The sequence below is a fragment of the Heliangelus exortis genome, chromosome 2, assembly GCF_036169615.1.
Source record: "Heliangelus exortis chromosome 2, bHelExo1.hap1, whole genome shotgun sequence".
Classification (NCBI taxonomy): Eukaryota; Metazoa; Chordata; class Aves; order Apodiformes; family Trochilidae; genus Heliangelus; species Heliangelus exortis.
The window spans coordinates 149,752,924-149,775,919 of record NC_092423.1 but is presented as its reverse complement, the minus strand read 5'-3'; the positions used below and the strand labels follow the sequence as shown (position 1 = coordinate 149,775,919).

General features: G+C 45.5%; 2 protein-coding genes across 3 annotated transcripts in view; both read left to right on the top strand.

The window, feature by feature from the left end:
- TOP1MT (DNA topoisomerase I mitochondrial) overlaps nucleotides 1–22,996 on the top strand; it is a 163,102-nt gene that overhangs the window by 32,660 nt on the left and 107,446 nt on the right. Inside the window, exon 13 of one of the 2 annotated variants that reach the window (XM_071738522.1) lies at nucleotides 7,682–7,780. The exons of the other annotated variant lie outside the window; for it this stretch is intronic. Coding sequence (XP_071594623.1) covers nucleotides 7,682–7,697 — 16 coding nt within the window. The 3' untranslated portion in view covers nucleotides 7,698–7,780. Of the gene's footprint in view, nucleotides 1–7,681; nucleotides 7,781–22,996 lie in introns of those variants that run through there. 2 annotated transcript variants of the gene reach the window in all.
- LOC139793601 (lymphocyte antigen 6E-like) lies at nucleotides 7,995–14,470 on the top strand. Its single transcript, XM_071738526.1, has 3 exons — nucleotides 7,995–8,106; nucleotides 13,035–13,154; nucleotides 13,814–14,470. Exons 1-3 carry the CDS (start codon nucleotides 8,055–8,057, stop codon nucleotides 13,969–13,971), a joined length of 330 nt encoding a protein of 109 aa, XP_071594627.1. The 5' UTR covers nucleotides 7,995–8,054; the 3' UTR covers nucleotides 13,972–14,470.

Here is a 22,996-nt window from a genome sequence, read left to right as displayed (position 1 = left end):
TCCAACAATCCTGCATGGCCATGGACACCTCTCACTAAACCAGGTTTCTCCAAACCCCATCCAACCTTCACACTTCAAAGGATGGGGAATCCACAGCTTCTCTGGGCAGCCTGGGTCAGGGTCTCACCACCTTCCCGTGAAAGAATTAAATCAAACTAAATAATTTCTTTAATTGAGATAATGAAGTTAGTAGTAATTAAATGAACACTATAACCCGTGCAGACCTGTGTGACCTCACATCCTTCTTACACAGCCAAGTCAGGATTTGCCCTTGGAAGAAAGATTTATGGGTTGGTTTTATTTGTCTTTTTTATCCAGGCACTCACCAGCAACTCAGCAAAACCAAGGGCTCAGACTGCAGCCCTTTCAACACCCCCATGAATGTTGCAACCAGGACTGCTGCAATCCCAACAAAGAGTCTGGGATGAGACCTCCCATAGGGGTGCTGGGAATTGCAGTTTTGGTCAATGTTTTCAGGCTCCTTCTCTGACTGGAAGGTGATGAGATCCTTATTGGATACCCTGGGCAAGCTTCTTAACCCATCCTGGTCTCCCAGTACGTGCAGACATTTATAATTTTAATTTAGAGCTCGTTTATTTCCAGAATGTCTTCTGAGCATCTGATGTCCAGGCAGGGAAAAGCCAACCTGGAGCTTGATGGAGAAGAGATGCATCCTCAGTTATCCTTTCCTAGCTTCTCATGCAACAGGATTCTGCAGCCACCATTAAAAAGAGAAAAAGAAAGAGAAAAAGGAAAAGAAAGGGAAAAAGGAAAAGAAAGGGAAAAAGGAAAAGAAAAAGAAAAAGGAAAGGAAAAAGGAAAAGAAAGGGAAAAATGAAAACGAAAAGAAAAAGAAAAAGGAAAGGAAAAAAGAAAAGAAAGAGAAAAATGAAAAAAGGGAAAAAAGGAAAGGAAAAAGGAAAAGAAAAGGAAAAGAAAAAGAAAAAGGAAAGGAAAAAGGAAAAGAAAGGGAAAAATAAAAAGGAAAAGGAAAGGAAAAAGGAAAAGAAAGGGAAAAGGAAAAGAAAAAGAAAGGAAAGGAAAAAGGAAAAGAAAGGGAAAAGGAAAAGAAAAAGAAAGGAAAAGAAAAAGGAAAGGAAAAGGGAAAAGAAAGGGAAAAGGAAAAGAAAAAGGAAAGGAAACGAGAGGGAAAAAGGAAAAGAAAAGGAAAAGGAAAGGAAAAAGGGAAAAGGAAAAGAAAAAGGAAAGGAAAAAGGAAAAGAAATGGAAAAAAGAAAAGAAAGGGAAAAAGGAAAAGAAATGGAAAAAAGAAAAGAAAGGGAAAAAGGAAAAGAAAAAGAAAAGGAAAAAGAAGAAGAAAAAGGGAAAGAAAAAGAAAAAAGAAAAAGAAGAAGAAAAAGAGAAGGAAAAAGAAAAAGAAAAAAAAAGGAAAAGAAAAAGGGAAAGAAAAAGAAAGAGAAAAAGAAATTTCCAAGACTTTTATTATTTATCCTCCTCTTCTGTATTGACTTCCAGCTCAGGTTGTTCAAGCAATGACACAGCTAAACAAATAGAGGTGAGTAAGAGGAGGATCCAGTCCTGATCAGCACCACCCCAGCTCAAAGTGTGTCTAATTTTTTTTATGTTTTTCTTTCAGTCAGGCTGAAATTTCTGAAGGCTTATGGAAAAAAAAGTCTGGAAAATACTGGAATTTGCATCTCCAATAATATTGATTTAGGATGCTGTCAACACTCTGGTCCTGACAAGGTCTGGGGCAACATGGGGAAGGTTTATTAACAAATGAAATACCCCATGGCTGTTCCTGCTCTTGGGGTCAACTGGTGCCCAAAGGGGCTGAATCCAATTGGGAAGGAGATGATCTGGAATTGTCAGAGGCCAAAAAAAAAAAAAAAAAAAAAAAATGCTGAGGATCATGGTGACATTGAAAGAGTGTGGAGATCTCTGTGGGACACAACCCTTGAAACTGTGGATGGACTCTCTGTGCATTATTAGATGTGGCTGCTTCCATGACAGCTCTTCTGCAGTATAATTCCAGCCTCAGGGAAGCTGGAAGGGTGATGACCTCCTCTGGAGCTTGGGAGATCTGGATATCACTGCTGGAGGCCTCTTTTAATGCCCTCAAGAGCAAGGATGATCCTATGTCCTGGTTTGGGCCAGGATAAAGGTGATTTTCTGTCTTGGACTTTTGCTTTTAGCTAAGTCCCTTGTAAGTAGTTGCACTTGCTGAAATGAACAGCAAGTTTCTCAGACAGTGTGTGTTTCTAGGACTGATAACACTTGATGTTTAGAGTTACTGCTAGAGACTGGTGTGCAGAGCCAAGGACACTGCTCAGCTCTGAAGAAAACATAAAGAGGTCCCACCTGCATCCCTCCTTTGGGGAGGAACGGACAAGATAGATGCCAGAATTGACCAAACAGAGTATTCCATCCCATCCACCTCATCCTCAGGATAAATTGGAGGGATCACCAGGGGCAAAGCCCTTCCTGCTTCCCCTTCTTCCCCTGTGCCTGTTTGCTTGGGCATCCTGGGAGGATTCCATCCCTTCCTCTGCCTGTGCTCCTGATCCATGCCAGCCTGAATCTGTGTGTTCCTGCCTCCAGCTCCCCACTGCTGCTGAGCCCAGGAGTCCAGCCTGGACTTTCCCAGGGCTGCCCTGCAGCCTGGGTGGGGATGGGAGAGTTCTTGGGGGAAAGGGGGGAGGAACCTGGGATCCATTTTCCTGGATATTTGTATAGATTTAGTAATTTTTCCTATTTCTCATTACTATTTCATTAAAGTTGTGTAGTTTAGTTTCCAACCCATCAGTCTCTCTCCCTTATTCTCTCTCCTTTCTTATCAGGGAGGAGAGAGAGATTAATAGGGAGCATCTTTTATTTGGTTTAATTGCCGGGCCAGTGTTAAACCCTGACATCCTATATGGAACTTAATCCAGACCCAGCTGGGATTTGGGCAATGCAGAAATCCCAGAGACACCATCAAATTAGGTAACACTCATCAACAAAGATTTGGGGTGCCCTTGGGGCACCAGCTTCCCACCCTTTTTGAAAGAGAGGAGGCCAAAGGGAAGGTTCTCAGAAGGATTTCAACACCTTGGTGTAACCTGGCCCCAGGCTGTGTTCTTGAACCTGAGGATCTCCACCCCACACTGGGACTCCTGTGGTCACCTTCTCACCACCCAAGAATGAGAAGTGGGTGGGCTGTGGGGTAGGAGCAGTCATGGGGTCACAGCCCCAGTCATGGGGTCACAGTTGGCATGCAAAGGGTTAAAATTCCACGTTAGGCTGAGGTCAACCCATGGGTGGGATGAGTTCCCAGTTCCCCAGGGAGGGACAGATCTGTGTCAGGGGGGTGGGGGGGTGACACCCCACTTGGCTGACCTGATTTTTAGGAGGTCATAATGTAAAGAAGGGGCCTTGAAGGACCAAGCAGAGGGAAATCCCTGAGGAGGAGGAGGAGAAATATGGAAAGAGCCAGGAGGAAAAATTGCATTTCAAGCCAATGTCATGGGATTCAGGGATGGGAAGAGCTGGAGTTTGCCCTCACCCAGGGATGCTCAACACACACAGAGGTTTCTTCTTTTCTTACAACCTGAACTCTTCTTCCTTGCCAAAACCAAGATGTTGACCTGGTCTCTTCCCCCTTCACAACCCCACAATTCCACCCAAAACGAAGGATGGGGAAGAGTTTGAATCTGCAATTGCTCCACTGGGTTTTATTTGGGGCTGAAAAATCCCTGGGGGTGCAATCACACCTGGTGCTGAGAACCTCATCTGTCCTGCAACCCTTCCTGTGCCATGGGGATGGCAAGGAATCCAGGCTGAGGTGATGCTGGGATTGGATGGAAATAGTTGGGAACCTCCTGAGATCCCAACTAGGAACTGACAAAGAATTTGTGCTCTGACCACTCAGAAGCTGAACAGCTAAAAACTTCAGGAAAAACACAAGGAAGAAATCCCATGAGACCCAGTCCCAATGTTTCTGTCCCTCCTTATGGAGACACTTGTCCCCAGATCTTTTGGAACCCAGAGGAGGGTCCCAGAAAATGAGGAGGAACCCAGAATGAGGGTCCCAGAAAATGAGCAAATCCTTGGCTGGCTTCTCATCTTTGTTCTCTTATCCAGGAAACCTCAACAGAACTTTGCAGAGGGCAACCAATCAGAGCTGTGTTTATTAACTTGGTTCTGTAGCACAGGGAGGCACAGGCAAGAGTAAAATCAGGGATCAAGCTCTCTCATCCTGAAGGATGTGATTCACATACCCTCAGGGGTCTGATCTCCAAGCAAGGGAAATAAGCAGCCTGGGAACATACCTTGATCTGTGATGCTATCATTCACCACGTTCAATTAATCAGTTTAATTGCCAGCAAGGTCTTAAATTAACATGGAGTAACTACCACGGTCCCATGCAACAGCTGAAAAAATAATGGAGGAAAAAGCACAAGGGAAGGAATATTCAGAGACCCTGTTGTTATCCACCTCTTGGCCTTCACATTGGGGATGGTCCTGGGTACTTTTAATTTCCTGTTAGAGCTGCAACCTGATTTCTGCTCCATGTGTTGGCCACCCGAGGTGACACCAGCAGCCTCAGTCTCCCATGTGGCCCTGAGGAAATGCCAAGCATGGCAGTCCCACACCTCCCACATCTGCATCAGACATACCTGAGGCCAGGATGGTCAATTCCCAACTACCTGGGACACAAGCAACCCTCAAAAGGCCAAGAAGCCCATCGTCCACCTCTGTCCTTCAGCACTCTTGTCCATCAAATGCCTCCTGCCTACTGAGCAGTGGTGGACCACTTCCCATGTGTCAGGGTTTAACACTGGCCCAGCAATTAAACCAATAACAGATTCTCTCTGTTAATCCCCTTCCCCTCCCTGATAAAGAAAGGAGAGAGAAGAAGGGAGAGAGACTGATGGGTTGGGAACTAAACTACACAGCTTTAATGGAACAGGAATGAGAAAAAGGAAAAATATGACTAAATCTATAGAAATATCCAGGAAAATGGATCCCAGGTTCCTCCCCCCTTTCCCCCAAGAACTCTCCCATCCCCACCCAGGCTGCAGGGCAGCCCTGGGAAAGTCCAGGCTGGACTCCTGGGCTCAGCAGCAGTGGGGAGCTGGAGGCAGGAACACACAGATTCAGGCTGGCATGGAGCAGGAGCACAGGCAGAGGAAGGGATGGAATCCTCCCAGGATGCCCAAGCAAAGAGGCACAGGGGAAGAAGGGGAAGCAGGAAGGGCTTTGCCCCTGGTGATCCCTCCAATTTCTCCTGAGGATGAAGTGGATGGGATGGAATCCTCTGTTTGGTCAATTCTGGCCATTTCTCTTGTCTGTTCCTCCCCAAAGGAGGGCTGCAGCTGGGACCTCTTGCCTCCTTTTCTCCTTGCAGAGGGCCAAATGTTCCTCAGAGCTGAGCAGTGGCCTTGGTTCTGCACCCCATTCTCCAGCTGGAACTCTAAACATCGAGTGGGATCAGTCCCAGCAGCAGACACTGCCTGAGAAACTTGCTGTTCATTTCAGCAAGTGCAGCTCCTTCCAAGAGACTCAGCTGAAAGCAAAAGTCCAAGACAGAAAATCCCCTTTATCCTGGCCCAAACCAGGACACTGTGGCCCTGCAGATTATCCCTACTTTCAGCAAGGAGATTTCAAGCCCTGCTTCAGGTGATTCCTCTCCAGCACTGTCAGAGAGGAGCCACTCAAGCCATAGAATCATAGAATCATAGAATTGGCTGGGTTGGAAGGGACCTCAGAGATCATCAAGTCCAACCCTTGATCCACTCCCACTGCAGTTCCCAGCCCATGGCACTGAGTGCCACATCCAGGCTCTTTTGAAATATCTCCAGGGATGGAGAATCCACCCCTTCCCTGGGCAGCCCATTCCAATGTCTGATCACCCTCTCCATAAAGAAATTCTTTCTAATGTCCAACCTAAACCTCCCCTGGAGGCATTTCTTTGTTTCAAAAAATAAATCAGAAATGCACCTTATTCATTATGCTGAAGGATAACAATTTCTCCCTTTTTCCTGAAAAAAAAAAACCAAAATTAAAAAAACCCACCCAAACCAGAGAAATTTCATTAAAAGACAGTGTTTTATCAGCACAGATCTTTCTCAGGGTTCTCCTCTTGCTGCAGAACACTGATCCTTGGCTTCCCAGGCTGCTGATGTCCAAATTCCCCCCAAAGGCCATCTCTGGAAGGGCAAACACCAAGCAGTGAATCACTGAGCAATCCCTGGCATAGCTTTAGCTCTTGAGTTGTTGCCTCGTGATGCTGGAAGGGCTGACACATCTTCTCTGGCACGAAGTCTCCAAGTCTGGAAGAATTTCATCTGTTGGGTAAGAGCTGTGGCTGCTCCTCCCCACACCCAGAATGTGAATGTCCCTTGGAGAGGAATTGTTGGTGCTCATGGGGTTATCAGGGCTGACTTCACCATCCTGTTATTCCTGCTTTGTGTCAGCTGTGTTGGCCAACTCAGTGTTTCCACGCTGGTGTCAGAAGCCTCAAAAATATTTACAAATCGACCAAAAAAAAAAGGTTACCCCAATTTTTTTTTTTTTTTTTTTTCCCTTGGAAAGGAAGACACTATGGGTTTTGGTGTCCCTTTGCATTTCCTTTGGACATCTCTTCGCTGAGATGAGCAACAATTAATCCCACCAAATGCTCTAAATGGCTCTGAGGAACATGACCCCTGCCTCAGGGACATTTGTTCATCTGACTGATGTCCTGGCCAGAAATTAAAGTTGGTCCCCCAATCACAGAATCATAGAATCATAGAATTTTGGGGTTGGAAAATACCTCTGAAACCAGCAGGTTCAACTCTTAATCCCATATGGCCAAGGCCACCACTAAACCACATCCCTCAGCATCACTTCTAAGCAGATTTAAATCCCTCTAGGGATGGAGACTCCACCACTGCCCTGGGCAACCTCTTCCAGGACCTGACACCCCCTCATTTCGGCTCCTCCCTTGTTCATCTGAGCCTCTTCCTCCTCTCCATCTCCTAAACCCCACTTTGTGTAGCTACAGATGGGTCTCTCTTCTCTTTTCCTCCATCCCAAATCCTGCAGGGTGGAGAAGGAAGGGGTGGGAAGACAACTGATTGCCCAAGCATTTTTATTCAAAGGGACTGATCCTGCTTCATCTTCTCTGCTCTTTGGTGGCTTGAAGTGGTGACTCAGGGAGATAAATGCTGATAACCAGCACCAAACTTCCTGGTTATTCTGTGCTTGGAAGCAGAAGTGGGACAGGCAAGAAAACAGAGGCTCCAGAAGGGCTGAGATTATCAGCTTCATCTCCACCCAAACTGGAAACACGCAGAGAAATTGCAAAGGCTGAAAACTTGATACCTACCTGGTACCTACCAGGACTTTGAACCCCATGTTCTCTATAGCAGGAAGGGGCAAAGATGTTTTTACCTTTTGCTCAGCTGTTGCAAAGCTGGAAAGCAACCTCTGGTGTCCTTTGAACCCCCAAACCATTTGCTCTCTTGCTGCAGCTGCTCTGAAAACCAGGACACTGTAGATAACCAGCAGCTTCCATAAGCAAACAAGAATTTATAAGACATTTCCTGTTTATTTTGCCAGCCGTGGATGTGCAGCTAGATCTACCCTGCCTGTAGACACTGGAAGTTCTCCAGGTCTAAGCCTGGAAATCCACTTGGCAATAATCCACTCAAATGAAACCAATAATTGATGCTATTTATTGCCATTTTGCTTCGAGTCTCGGCCTTCGATGAACTCTCCGGCCACAGATGTGCTGATCAGATCGGAGCTAAACAGCCCTAAATCCCCCACTTAGACATCAGTGGAACTTTGAGCCTGACCAGAGATAAATTAAAGTATTAAAAGTAACAAATGGGATGAATTGCTTTGGTGCTTTCACTCCTCTCTGGACTCACCAGCCCAGCCTGAAGGCAACAGCGAGGTGAGAAAACACCCCACGTACATTCCTGCCCTCTCTAATAATGCATCATCCCTGCCCACTCTTTCCAAATTGTTGCCTTCATCATCACCCTGTCCAAAGGCAGGGAAGATATATATCCTGTCCCCAGGTGAGGGTGCTTTTCCAGGGCTGTGGAGAAGACTGAGAGGAGATGAAAGCTTCCCTCCTCGCCGTGCTGGCTTTGATGGTGTGCGCAGATCGAGGTGAGGTAGCAGGGTTGATGGACCATGGCTAAGAGATAAAGAAGAGTTTTTATCATCAGGGAGGCCTCAGAGCCTGGGGGAGATATTGTGGGAGAGGTTTCCTCTCTGGAATTTCAGCCTGGATGCGTGAGAGGTTGATATCCTGCAAGGGAATTTCCCTATGGGCTCAGGTACTGCTGGGTTTTTATGGAAGAAAGGAAAAAAAAAAAAAGAAAAAATAGAAGGGCTCATCACTGTTCTGCTTTTCTGAGAATCATTGAATTTTCAGGGTTGGAAGGGACCTTTAAGATCATCTCATTTTCCAACCTTAGGCAGCGACACCTTCCATAAAATCAGGTTGCTCAGAGCCCCATCCAGCCTGGCCTTAAAGCTTTCCAGGGATGGATGGGGGTTCCACCACCTCTCTGGGCAACCTGTGCCAGAAAATAAACTTTCCAGGGAGTTTGTTTGTTGAGATGATGGAAGAGTGGGGTTATTTCTAATTCTTGATGTCATGATAGCACGATATGATATGATATATGATATGATACAATGATGCAGCAGCTCCTGGTTCCTAGAGCAGTCAGTGATGCTTTTTTTAGAAGGAGCAGAAAAGGACCAGACCTAAATCTGTGCAGCTGAAAGTCCCTGATTTCTGCCCATCTCCAAGGCCTGACAAGTTTGCTGATGGCAGAGATTTTGGGACAAAAAAATAGGGAATTAGGGAGAAGGCAGGCGGTGGAATAAATAGAGTAAGCAGCCTGACGTCAGGGTTATTTGCATATTATTTGCATTATTGATCACATGTTTTATTTCATGGAGAGACTGAAAATGAAATCAGAGCCTTCTTGAAGTCGAAGATCTTATCAAGCAGTGAAATGCATTTTCTCTTCATTTTGTAATTAAAAAAACAGGGGTTGCCAGCTCGTGGAAATTTGCCACATTGGTGCAGATCAATAAATTTTGGGGATGGTTATTCCTGAATCCTGTCTCATGGTGGCCTAAGAATATCTTTCTGCTATTTAATTTTCTTCACTCACCAGAATAATGATTCTGACAAATTTCCAACCTTAACAAGGCCCAGGGGACAGAGAAATGGTTTTCAGTGCCAAAAGGAAGGCTGCCCTAGATTAGGTGACCCAGGCAGTAAAAATAAAGTGTTTGACTTCATGCATCTTAGGGTTGGAGTCATACAATGAAGAATTAAAAGTCCTTCTCCTCACATTTTATTTTATTTTGGTTTATTTTATTGTATTTAATTTAATTTATTTTATTTTATTTTATTCTATTTTTTATTGTTTTATTGTTTTTTTATTTTATTTTATATCTTTATTTTATTATTCTATTTTTCATTTTACCATATTACATTTTATTTTTTCTTTATTATTTTTTCTTTATTATTTTTTCTTTATTATTTACTATTTACTATTTACTATTTACTATTTACTATTTACTATTTATTTACTATTAAAATGTGCAGGGTGTACATTTTGGGGGTTGGGTTGGCTTTGGGTCTTGCATCTCCACCCCTTTCAGCATCTCCTGGATTCGAGAGCTGAGGGAAAGAAGGTGGCAATTTTTTTCCCTCCAGTCCTGGTGATGTTTTGTCTCCACCTCCATATTTTGTGTCTCCTCCTGCAGCAAGTGGCTTTATTGCTACACCTTGTCCTTGTGAGGGCAAGGAGACCCAGGTTGCACAGAGAATTTATGGATGCTCCATCCCTGGAATTGTTGAAGGCCAAGTTGGATGGGGCTTGGAGCATCCTGATCTCTTGGGAGGTGTCGGATCAAGGTGGTCTTTGAGGTGATCCCTTCCAACCCAAACCATTTGATGGGTTTATGAGTCTTTTTTTTTCTGTGTGTGCAGGGCACAGATTTTGGGTGCAGGGTGTACATTTTGGGGGCAAAGTGCACATTTTGGGGGTTGGGTTGGATTTGGGTCTTGCATCTCCATCCCTTTCAGCATCTCCTGGATTTGCAACCCAAGGGAAAGAAGGTGGCAATTTTTTTCCCTCCAGGCCTGGTGATGTTTTGTCTCCACCTCCATATTTTGTGTCTCCTCCTGCAGCAAGTGGCTTTATTGCTACACCTTGCCCTTGTGAGGGCAAGGAGACCCAGGATGCCCAGAGAATTTATGGATGCTCCATCCCTGGAAGTGTTGAAGGCCAGGTTGGATGGGGCTTGGAGCAGCCTGATCTCTTGGGAGGTGTCAGATCAAGGTGGTCTTTGAGGTGGTGCCTTCCAACCCAAACCATTTGATGGGTTTATGAGTCTTTTTTTTTCTGTGTGTGCAGGGCACAGATTTTGGGTGCAGGGTGTACATTTTAGGGGTTGGGTTGGCTTTGGGTCTTGCATCTCCATCCCTTCCATCATCTCCTGGATTTGCAACCCGAGGGAAAGAAGGTGGCAATTTTTTTCCCTCCAGGCCTGGTGATGTTTTGTCTCCACCTCCATATTTTGTGTCTCCTCCTGCAGCAAGTGGCTTGTATTGCCTTGTAAGACCCAGGTTGCCCAGAGAATTTATGGATGCTCCATCCCTGGAAGTGCTGAAGGCCAGGTTGGATGGGGCTTGGACCATCCTGATCTCTTGGGAGGTGTCAGGTCAAGGTGGTCTTTGAGGTGATCCCTTCCAACCCAAACCATTTGATGGGTTTATGATTCTTTTTTTTTTCTGTGTGTGCAGGGCACAGATTTTGTGTGCAGGGTGTACATTTTGTGTGCAGGGTGCACATTTTGGGGGTTGGGTTGGATTTGGGTCTTGCATCTCCATCCCTTTCAGCATCTCCTGGATTCGAGAGCCAAGGGAAAGAAGGTGGCAATTTTTTTCCCTTCAGGCCTGGTGATGTTTTGTCTCCACCTCCATATTTTGTGTCTCCTTCTGCAACAAGTGGCTTGTATTGCCTTGTAAGACCCAGGTTGCCCAGAGAATTTATGGATGCTCCATCCCTGGAAGTGCTGAAGGCCAGGTTGGATGGGGCTTGGAGCATCCTGATCTCTTGGGAGGTGTCGGATCAAGGTGGTCTTTGAAGTGGTCTTTTCCAACCCAAACCATTTGATGGGTTTATGATTTTTTTTATTTCTGTGTATGCAGGGCACAGATTTTGGGTGCAGGGTGTACATTTTAGGGGTTGGGTTGGCTTTGGGTCTTCCATCCCCATCCCTTCCATCATCTCCTGGATTTGCGACCCGAGGGAAAGAAGGTGGCAATTTTTTTCCCTCCAGGCCTGGTGATGTTTTGTCTCCACCTCCATATTTTGTGTCTCCTCCTGCAGCAAGTGGCTTGTATTGCTACACCTTGCCCTTGTGAGGGCAAGGAGACCCAGGATGCCCAGAGAATTTATGGATGCTCCATCCCTGGAAGTGTTGAAGGCCAGGTTGGATGGGGCTTGGACCATCCTGATCTCTTGGGAGGTGTCAGATCAAGGTGGTCTTTGAGGTGGTGCCTTCCAACCCAAACCATTTGATGGGTTTATGAGTCTTTTTTTTTCTGTGTGTGCAGGGCACAGATTTTGAGTGCAGGGCACACATTTTGGGTTCAGGGCACACGTTTTGGGTGCAGGGTGTACATTTTGAGTGTTGGGTTGGCTTTGGGTCTTGCATCTCCATCCCTTTCAGCATCTCCTGGATTCGAGAGCCGAGGGAAAGAAGGTGGCAATTTTTTTCCCTTCAGGCCTGGTGATGTTTTGTCTCCACCTCCATATTTTGTGTCTCCTCCTGCAGCAAGTGGCTTTATTGCTACACCTTGCCCTTGTGAGGGCAAGGAGACCCAGGTTGCCCAGAGAATTTATGGATGCTCCATCCCTGGAAGTGTTGAAGGCCAGGTTGGATGGGGCTTGGAGCAACCTGATCTCTTGGGAGGTGTCAGGTCAAGGTGGTCTTTGAGGTGGTGCCTTCCAACCCAAACCATTTGATGGGTTTATGATTCTTTTTTTTTCTGTGTGTGCAGGGCACAGATTTTGGGTGCAAAGTGCACATTTTGGGGGTTGGGTTGGCTTTGGGTCTTGCATCTCCATCCCTTTCAGCATCTCCTGGATTTGCAACCCAAGGGAAAGAAGGTGGCAATTTTTTTCCCTCCAGGCCTGGTGATGTTTTGTCTCCACCTCCATATTTTGTGTCTCCTCCTGCAGCAAGTGGCTTGTATTGCCTTGTAAGACCCAGGTTGCCCAGAAAATTTATGGATGCTCCATCCCTGGAAGTGCTGAAGGCCAGGTTGGATGGGGCTTGGACCATCCTGATCTCTTGGGAGGTGTCAGGTCAAGGTGGTCTTTGAAGTGATCCCTTCCAACCCAAACCATTTGATGGGTTTATGATTCTTTTTTTTTTCTGTGTGTGCAGGGCACAGATTTTGGGTGCAGGGTGTACATTTTGTGTGCAGGGTGCACATTTTGGGGGCAAAGTGCACATTTTGGGGGTTGGGTTGGATTTGGGTCTTGCATCTCCATCCCTTTCAGCATCTCCTGGATTCGAGAGCCGAGGGAAAGAAGGTGGCAATTTTTTTCCCTTCAGGCCTGGTGATGTTTTGTCTCCACCTCCATATTTTGTGTCTCCTCCTGCAGCAAGTGGCTTGTATTGCTACACCTTGCCCTTGTGAGGGCAAGGAGACCCAGGTTGCCCAGAGAATTTATGGATGCTCCATCCCTGGGAGTGTTGAAGGCCAGGTTGGATGGGGCTTGGACCATCCTGATCTCTTCGGAGGTGTCGGATCAAGGTGGTCTTTGAGGTGGTGCCTTCCAACCCAAACCATTTGATGGGTTTATGATTTTTTTTATTTCTGTGTATGCAGGGCACAGATTTTGGGTGCAGGGTGTACATTTTGGGGGTTGGGTTGGCTTTGGGTCTTGCGTCCTCATCCCTTTCAGAGAGCCAAAGGAAAGAAGGTGGCAATTTTTTTCCCTCCAGGCCTGTTGATGTTTTGTCTCCACCTCCATATTTTGTGTCTCCTCCTGCAGCAAGTGGCTTGTATTGCTACACCTGTGACTGGCAACAAAGCAACTGGAGCTGTCTGAAAGCCCAGAAGTGCTCAGACAAGGATGAGTACTGTGTGACCAATGTTGCCTCTGTAGGAATCGGTACGTGCTGGGTGGACATCCTCTGATGGGGACTGAGGAATGGGATGTGGGGTTTGGAGCTGGATTTGGTTTGGTTGCCCTTTATGGATAAATGGGCTGAGGAGTCATGGGGAAGGGCAATGGAGAGGTGGGGCATGGGTTTGAAATCCTCTTCTCCACCACAGAGTGAGGTTGTCCTCTTTAGGCTTGGTTTTATGGCTGCCAGGAGAGGCAGGAGCCACTGAGAGAAGGACAAAGAGAGGATCCCTCAGAGGAAAAATAAATCTGAACCTTGATTAGACAAGGAGGTGAAGAGGAGCAGGTGGCCAGGGTGGATGGGAAGGTCTAGAAAGAGATAGAGGGAATAAAATTATTTCCTTTGATTAAAAAAAGCTGGAACTGTGCTTTCAACCCAGGCATGAACGTTGGCTCATGGGTGTCACATCCAAGGAAGCCTTGACATAGGAATCTCTGCTGGGAGGTGCCAGGTGCCCAAAAGGGACATTGAACACTTTATGTAGATGGTCACCAACAATTATTGGGCTGTGGTGGGATCACATTGAGTCTCCTTGGTCATGTTGGTCCTGGGGACTCATTATCCCATCTCCTTTCTGTCCAAGAGAGAGGAGGACTCAGGAAACTCTCCTTGCTAATGCTGCTCTTTCCTTTCTTTGGGCCAGGTTTTCTGTCTTTCTGGAAAAGGATCACCAAGAAGTGCTCTGAAACCTGTCCACGCCACAACTTCAGCCTGGGCCTGGCTTCCTACACCTCCTATTGCTGCCAAAGCTTCTTGTGCAACCTGAGTGCATGCCCAGGACCCAGACTGGCAAAAGATTGAGATGGCAGAAAGGTCCTGTGCCTGTGTCCTTCTCCATCTGCTCAGTGGTGGGGGGAAAAAGTGTCTCCTGAAGGCCTGAAGGACATGGTCAGATTCCCCCACAGCAGAGTATGGACATACAGAGTAGATAAAAATATTATGGTCACCACCTCCTGCTCTGTGTTGCCTCCTAAGCTGTAGCTTTCTCCCTTGCTTCTTGAGCTCTGTCACCCCAAGCTGCTTGGTGGCAAAGTGGCTGTGTTAGTCCTGGGATTGGGATGGGTGATGCTGCTCCTGCACACCCTACAAATCTCTGGAGGGGTTTTTCCTGCAATCTGACCTTATCTCAGGTACACCTGGGAGCCACCAGACTCAGGGAAGAGGAGAGGGAAAAAAACCAAAAGCCAACTCAGAAAGGAAGCTGTGAGGAGGGGAAAATCCTGTGCAGAAAACCCTAAGCCTGTGCTGGGTGCAAACTCCCAGGGTTTCTGATGGAGAAGGGGAAAATCCTGTGCAGAAATCCCTAAGCCTGTGCTGGGTGCAAATTCCCAGGGCTTCTGCTGGAGAAGGGGAAAATCCTGTGCAAAAAACCTGAAGCCTGTGTTGGTTACAAACTCCCAAGGTTGGTGCTGGAGAAGGGGAAAATCCTGTGCAGAAAACCCTGTGTTGGGTACAAATTCCCAGGGTTTCTGATGGAGAAGGGGAAAATCCTGTGCAGAAAACCCTAAGCCTGTGTTGGGTGCAAACTCCCAAGGTTGTTGCTGGAGAAGGGGAAAATCCTGTGCAGAAATTCCTGTGTTGGGTGCAGACTCCCAGGGTTGGTGATGGAGAAGGGGAAAATCCTGTGCAGAAAACCCTGTGTTGGGTGCAAACGCTCAGGGTTTCTGATGGAGAAGGGGAAAATCCTGTGCAAAAAACCCTAAACCTGTGTTGGGTGCAAACTCCCAAGGTTGATACTGGAGAAGGGGAAAATCCTGTGCAGAAAACCCTGTGTTGGGTGCAGACTCCCAGGGTTTCTGCTGGAGAAGGGGAAAATCCTGTGCAAAAAACCTGAAGCCTGTGTTGGGTACAAATTTCCAGGGTTTCTTCTGGAGAAGGGGAAAATCCTGTGCAGAAAACCCTGTGTTGGGTGCAGACTCCCAGGGTTGGTGATGGAGAAGGGGAAAATCCTGTGCAAAAAAACTGAAGCCTGTGTTGGGTGCCACCCACAAGTCTTCCCCCTTGCACCCTCTCCATCCAGCCTCTGACTCCCAGTCCCTGCCTGGGGACAATGACATCTCCCTGGGCTCCTTTAACCCTCAGCCACCCAACCCACATGCCTCTTCCTGTTGGCTCTGCCTTTGGTGCCACATTTGGATCAAAGTGGTGTTTATCTGCCCAGCCTGCACCCATCTGCAGTCCCCACCTCTATTTCCAGCAGCTGCCCTTGGTTTTATGTTGGTTTTGCTTGCTTGTGGCAGAGCTTTGTGCCACGTGAACCTTACCCAGGGCTATCACCACCCTGGACCTTCTGCTTGGCAGTTTTTTGCTTCCAACACACTCTTGGTTTACTCATCCCTCTGACACTCCCCAGAAGTAACCACAAGGTCATGAAAAATATTTGGGTCGAGCTGGTCGAGAACACTGGAAGGATTTATAAGAGAAGAACTGAGTTTTCAAAGAGGCCCCAAAAATTTCATGTAGATGATTCCAGAGGTTGTGGAGAGTAAAAAGAAGATGGAAAAAAAAAAATAAGTGATCGGAGCTCAGAGATATTCCATTGCCAGAGGTGCTGCTGAATGCCTCTCCCTCCTCCCATGCAGCGTTTTTTGGAGGATGGGAAGAACACAGAAATGTTTAAACCCCTGGGTTCCTAAATCTGCAAATTATTGCCCAACCCAGGGATGATTCTTCCAACCCAGCCCTGCACAACAAGGAGGACAAATGGGGCTTTGAGCTGTGCTGAGCAAATCTGCCTTGACCCGGTGCCCATGGATGAATTTTTTTTTTTTTCTGAAATGTTGCATAACAGAGATGTGTGCTTGCATTTATTAATCAACTCCTAATTTTCCCTTTCCCTTCTCCTTCTCCCAGTTCCCCCATGCTTTTAGGGCAGATCTCCACGCTGAAGGAGCCACGCTGGGTGATGCTCCTCCCTTCCCCTCTTCACACTCCCCCATCTCTTTCAAACCCTTTTTCATCCTTTGCATTTGTCACCCCAAAAAAGGAACCCCAGCCCCCTCCTGTCCCTCAGCCTGAATGCTCCAAAGCTTTAATTTACTCCCCTCCACACAAGGTCTGCTCATAAAAAAGAAAGAGACTTGTGTCTTGTTGTTCTTTTTTTTCCCTGCCTGCTGGAATTATTCAGCTCTCTGAAAGCACTGAGGAATCCCAGTTGGACAGACTCAAATAATTAATATTTCATGGTGCTGGGTTTGTACATCCTTCAGCAGCAGAAAAACACAGTCAGTTTGTTGGTGTTTTTTTAATTTTTGCTGCTTTAAAGCAAAACTGGGTGTGGGTTGTTTTTTTCTTGGTTTGGTTTTTTGGGGGATTTGGGGTTTTTGTTGTTTTTTTTTTTTTTTTTTCTTGGCTTGTTCAGCTTCTGCTGCAAGAAAGCATTTTTATAGCCTGTGGTTAGAAGTAGAGGATCTTAAAGGTCCCTTCCAACCCTGAAAATTTTATGAATATAAGGAGAGCTGAATCAGAGCTGAAGAGCAAAGGATTATTTCCCTTGTCCAAAGGGCACCAAGGCTCAAGGATGTTAAAAATTTTCCTCCTCCCATGGTGCAAAACTTGCTTGGTGGTAATTATCCTTCTTCCAGACACCCAAGGTGAGTGGGGAGGAAGAAGGGGTGGGTGTGATTCTTAACCACTAATTTTGACCAATTGGGACCAAAGAGAGGTGATGATGTCATTACAATGCTCATTAACACCTTGATGAGGCCGTCCAGAAAATTACCCTGAATCACAGAATGTTAGAGTTTGGAAGGGTCCTTGAAAGGGTCCTCCAACCCCTCTGTCAGAGGAGGACACACAGGGACACATCCAGGTGGAATTTCAATGTTTCCAGGGAAGGAGACTCCAAAACCTCCCTGAGCAGCCAGGGATCCATCACTCTCCATGAAAAATCTTTTCCTTTTATTGATGTGGAACCTCCTGTGCTGCAGTTTGTACCCATTGTCCCTTGTCCCATCATGGGACATCCCTGAGAAGCTCCTGGCTCCATCCTCCTGGCACTCACCCTTCACAGATTTATCAATATTGATGAGGATGCTCCTCAGTTCTCTTCTCCAAGCCCCTCAGCTCCCTCATCAGGGAGGTTTCCACTCCCTTCCTCATCCTGGTGATTCTCCCTCAAGCAGTTTCCTGTCCTCCTGGAACTGAGGGGCCCAGAACTGGACACAATATTCCAGATATAAAATAAAAAAAAAATAAAATAAAATTAAAAAAGCCTGTGCCCCTTGCTGTGCCATTGTGCAAGGCATCCTTGACCCTTTTAGTTCTTGGAGGACCCTAAAAAGAAGGAAGTTGTGTCTTGAGTCACTTCCTGTTGTCATCAGATTTTCTGACCCCATCCCAAGATGGGAGAGGTGGAAGAGAGGTGAAGGAACCTTTTTTTCTCCTCAGCGGAGAGAAGGACCCTACAGGAGGTGGCTCCATCCTCCTGGCACTCACCCTTTACAGATTTTTCAATATATTGATGAGGATGCTCCTCAGTTCTCTTCTCCAAGCCCCTCAGCTCCCTCCTCATGGAGATTTCCACTCCCTTCCTCATCCTGGTGATTCTCCCTCAAGCAGTTCCCTGTCCTCCTGGAACTGAGGGGCCCAGAACTGGACACAATATTCCAGATATAATAAAAATAAATAAATAAATAAATAAAAAGCCCGTGCCCCTTGCTGTGCCATTGTGCAAGGTATCCTTGACCCTTTTAGTTCTTGGAGGACCCTAAAAAGAAGGAGGTTGTGTCTTGAGTCACTTCCTGTTGTCATCAGATTTTCTGACCCCATCCCAAGATGGGAGAAGTGGAAGAGAGGTGAAGGAACCTTTTTTCTCCTCAGCACAAGGAGTGGAAACATTCAGGAAGGTTCAGGCCACTGCAGGGTGCAAAAGAGAGGAGGACCCTACAGGAGGTGGCTCCATCCTCCTGGCACTCACCCTTTACAGATTTTTCAATATACTGATGAGGATGCTCCTCAGTTCTCTTCTCCAAGCCCCTCAGCTCCCTCCTCAGGGAGGTTTCCACTCCCTTCCTCATCCTGGTGATTCTCCCTCAAGCAGTTCCCTGTCCTCCTGGAACTGAGGGGCCCAGAGCTGGACACAAAATTCCAGATATAAAATAAAAAATAAAATAAAATAAAATAAAAAGAGCCTGTGCTCCTTGCAAGGTATCCTTGACCCTTTTAGTGCTTGGAGGACCCTAAAAAGAAAGAAGTTGTGTCTTGGGTCACTTGCTGTTGTCATCATCAGGAAGCTGACCATGAGCCAGCAGTGTGCCCAGGTGGCCAAGAAGGCCAATGGCATCCTGGGCTGGCTCAGGAACAGCGTGGCCAGCAGGTCCAGGGAAGGGATTCTGCCCCTGTGCTCAGCCCTGGGGAGGCCACAGCTTGAGTCCTGTGTCCAGTTCTGGGCCCCTCAGCTCAGGAAGGAGATTGAGGTGCTGGAGCAGGTCCAGAGAAGAGCAAGGAGGCTGTGAAGGGATCCAGCACAAGTCCTGTGAGGAAGGGCTGAGGGAGCTGGGGGTGTTGAGGCTGGAGAAGAGGAGGCTCAGAGGAGACCTCATCACTCTCTCCAACTCCCTGAAAGGAGGTTGGAGCCAGGGGGGGGTTGGGCTCTTTTCCCAGGCAACTCTCAGCAAGACAAGAGGGCACAAGAGGTCTCAAGTTGTGCCAGGGGAGGTTTAGGTTGGACATTAGAAAGAATTTCTTTCTGGAGAGGGTGATCAGCCATTGGAATGGGCTGCCCAGGGAAGGGGTGGATTCTCCATCCCTGGAGATATTTCAAAAGAGCCTGGATGTGGCACTCAGTGCCATGGGCTGGGAACCACGGGGGGAGTGGATCAAGGGTTGGACTTGATGATCTCTGAGGTCCCTTCCAACCCAGCCAATTCCATGATTCTATGATTCTATGATCAGCTTTTCTGACCCCATCCCAAGTTGGGAGAGGTGGAAGAGAGATGAAGGAACCTTTTTTCTCCTCAGCACAAGGAGTGGAAACGTTCAGGAAGGTTCAGGCCACTGCAGGGTGCAAAAGAGAGGAGGACCCTACAGGAGGTGGTCCTGGCTGTGTGAGGAAGATGCTGCAACATCTCGGTGTGGTCTTATATGGGATTTGGGGATGAGATTCCCAACCCACCAGATGTAGGGAGAGAGGGGAGAGAAAGCTGTTGGCCTCCAAAAGGGTTAAAAATCCCAGTGCAAGAAATGGAGAAAAGGTTCCTGGAGTGAGAAGAGACCAAACATGGTGCTTCAAAGAGCAAACACAAGAGTCCTTCCAGTGGGGAGAGGCAGCATGGAGATGAAGCAACAAACAATTAGGAATGACATCAGGATTGTCCCTTTGGAGATCCCAATCAGCACTTTAAATACCTGAGGGACTCACTGGATGGGTGGCAGGAGGAGTTGGGAGGTGACTCCATCAGGGCCAGGCTGGAGTGTGGCTGTCATCAACCTCACAGCTCCAAAAAACAGACAAAGCCAGGGGACAAATTTATCCCAGTGCCAAGGCTGGAGCTGGGAATGGGGCTGGGAAAAGGATGGAACCATCAAGCCCTGAAAAATGGGGAGAAGAAATGCCCTGGGAGGAGTCTGAATGGCAGATGAGGACTCCTTGGAGAAGAAAAGGTTCCAGGGAGACCTCAGAGCATCTTCCAGTCCCAGGAAAACTGGGGAGGAACTTTGGAGTGATGGGATGGAGGGGAATGGTTTCAGGATGGAATAGGGGAGATTTGGGATCATTTAGGCATTAATTTAGACATTAGGAAGAAATTCTTTGCCACGAGGCTGGTGAGACCCTGGTCCAGGTTTCCCAGAGAACCTGAATTTGTGGATTCCCCTGGTTTCCCAGAGAAGCTGTGGGTTCCCCATCCCTGGAAGTGTTGAAGGTTGGATGGGGTTTGGAGCACTCTTTTGGATGATCTTTAAGGTCCCTTCCAACCCAACCCAATCCTATGGATGATTCCCTGATTCCTGTGGCCAGCACCCATCCCATAATCACCCATCCCATTGGGATGAGCATCATTCCAGGCAGGAAAACCCCAAACCACCTCCCTGGAGTGCAGCATCCCCTGAAGTGATGGAAAATTCTCTGCAGGGCTCAGGGGGAGGGGGGTGAGGTCCCTGTTTTGGGGGGTGGGCAACAACCTGGGGGCCCCCTGGGGGTTCCCAAGGATGGGGGAGAAATTCCTCGGCTTTCCTGCTGGGAATTTGGGTGGAAACGCTGCAGGAAGGGGGGGATTTCCAGCTCTTTGGAAAAAACAGGAGGTTTCCAACCCAAAATCAGAGGGTGACACAGCAAGGTGTGCAAGGAAAAGTGTGGGGAAAGCAATATTTTTATTTGTGGTGGAAATCAAAAGAGGTGTTGGTTGGGTTTTTTTTTTTGTTGTTGTTTTGGGGGTTTTTTTCCTTCTTTTGTTATTTTATTTTGTTTTGTTTTATACGTTTCATTTTATATTTTATTATCTATTGTTTTGTTTCACATATTTTATTTTGTTTATTTTGGCTTATTTTATTTATTTTATTTTAAATTTCGTTTTATATTTTATTTTGGTTTGGTTTATTTTACTGTTTATTTTTAAATTTTATTTTATATTTTATTTTATATTTTTATTTTATTTTTTTTGTTGTGGTTTATTTTATTGTATTTATTTTGTTTTATTTTAGTTTTGGTTTATTTTATTTTTTCATTCTATATTTTAGTTTAGTCTAGCTTCTTTTAAATTTTATTTTATTCCAATTTTATTTTATTTTATTTTATTTTATTTTATTTTATTTTATTTTATTTTATTTTATTTTATTTTTTATTTTGTTTTCGTTTAGTTTTGGTTTATTTTATTTTTTTTATTCTATATTTTAGTTTAGTTTAGTTTAGCTTCTTTTTAATTTTTTTTTATTCCAATTTTTCTTTTGTTTTATTTTATTTTATTTATTTCGTTTGAGTTTAGTTTTAGTTTATTTTATTTTTTATTCTATATTTTAGTTTAGCTTAGTTTAATTTATTTTTTTATTTTTATTCTATATTTTAGAATAAAATATATTATATTTCCAGGCTGAGCCCAGCAGGTGGAGCCGCAGCTTCTGTCCCGGATTGTCCCGAAATCCCGATCCTCCTGGGAGGTATCCGGGGGGCAACCCCAGATCCATGGAGGAGGCGGCTCTGTTGGGAGCATCCCAAGGGATTCAGGAATTCCCTGTTGAGTTTTCCTGGGTGAAAAGGGATTCTGGAAAAATTCCAGGGCCTTCTCCTTCCCAAACTGGTGGCAGCTTTGGGGATTTGCCTTGGGAGGGAATTCTGATCCCTGAAAAATCATCCCTGGGATGGGATCGGGATTGTCAGGCACGAGGTGAGGGGGTTTGGGGTCAGCTCCTCCCAAAAAGTGTCCAAAAGTTGAAAAAAAAGCTCAAAAAATGTGTAGAAGGGATGCTGAGAGACAGAGCTGAGGGGTGGCTTGGCAGGGATGGACTTAAAGGGTTTTTTCAACCTAAATGATTCCCATTCTTTACATCCCAATCCCAAAAGCTGAAAGTATAGAATAAAATAAAATAAGATAAATAAAGGAAATAAAAAACCAAAAGAAAATTAAAAGCAAAATAAAATAAAATATAGGATAAATAAAATAAAATATAGAATAAAAAAATAAAATATAGAATAAAAAAAATAAAATAAACTCAAAGCTAAATTAAAACAAAATTTAAAAAAACTAAAATAAAATAAATTATGGAAAAAGATAAATTTAAAAATAAATAAAATAAAACAAAGTGTAGAATAAAAAAATAAAATAAACCACAGCAAAATATAAAATGTAAAATATAAAATATAAAATATAAAATATAAAATATAAAATATAAAATGTAAAATGTAAAATATGAAATATAAAATATAAATATAAAAATATAAAAATATAAAAAATAGAATAAATTACAGTAAAATATAAATAAAGTTTAAAAATAAACAATAAAATAAACCCAAACGAAATAAAACATAAGATGAAATTTGAAACAAAATAAAGAGAATAAAATATAGAATAAAATAAAATAAGCCAAAATGAACAAAATAAAATAAACAAAAGATTAAATGAAATATATAAAACAAAACAAATAAAACAACAAAAGAAAGAAAAAAAAAACCAAAAAAACCAAAAAAAAAACCAAAAAACCCCTCAACTAACACCTCTTTTGATTTTCACCCTCCTGTCCAGCACTTCCAAGGCTTGATCCCAGCACATCCCATGTTTCAGCAGACAAGACAATGAAGACAAGACTTGGAGATGTGCCTCACCCTGGAAAAGCTGGAAAATCGGCTTGGCTGCTCATTCCAGCCGGATGGCAGCAGTGGGGAGGAGGGAGGGAGGTGAAAAAAAAAACCTCCCCAGGCTGCTTTGTGCCTCCTTTCCCAGGTTTGGAGCAGTAAAAAGTTTTCCCTGAGGTTGTGGATCTCGCAGCTGAGGTGGATGTGCCTGGAGAAAAATCCCCCTCGCTGCTGGAGCTGAAGGATTTGCTGGTGGGAAAACGTGAAGGATTTTTAGCTCTGACTGTTTTTCGTTTCCCAAAATATCCACCCCAATAACCCCAAGGGGTGAGGAGGGAAAGTGGTTCCCCTAAATGCTCTCCTGCTTCCAAGGAAACCAGGGGGTGCTCAGCATCTCCTAAACGGCACCTACAGGGCCCTGGCTGCTGCTTTGCAGGAAGAAGGAGCTGGGTTGGAGGTTGTCCCAGCGATGTCTTCTGAGATAATCTCACCTCCCACTCCAGAACCTTCTGGGCACCCTGTGCGTTGGCAGGAGAGGGAGGGAAAACCAGATTCCTGAGGGAAAAATGGTACAGGGAGAAGCTGTGTCCAAGATATAAA

Coding starts and splice junctions, on each gene's coding strand:
- LOC139793601 (XM_071738526.1), top strand. CDS start 8,055: ATGAAAGCTTCCCTCCTCGCCGTGCTGGCTTTGATGGTGTGCGCAGAT. Junction 8,107..13,034: donor GATGGTGTGCGCAGATCGAG/GTGAGGTAGCAG, acceptor CTCCTCCTGCAG/CAAGTGGCTTGTATTGCTAC. Junction 13,155..13,813: donor TGTTGCCTCTGTAGGAATCG/GTACGTGCTGGG, acceptor TCTTTGGGCCAG/GTTTTCTGTCTTTCTGGAAA.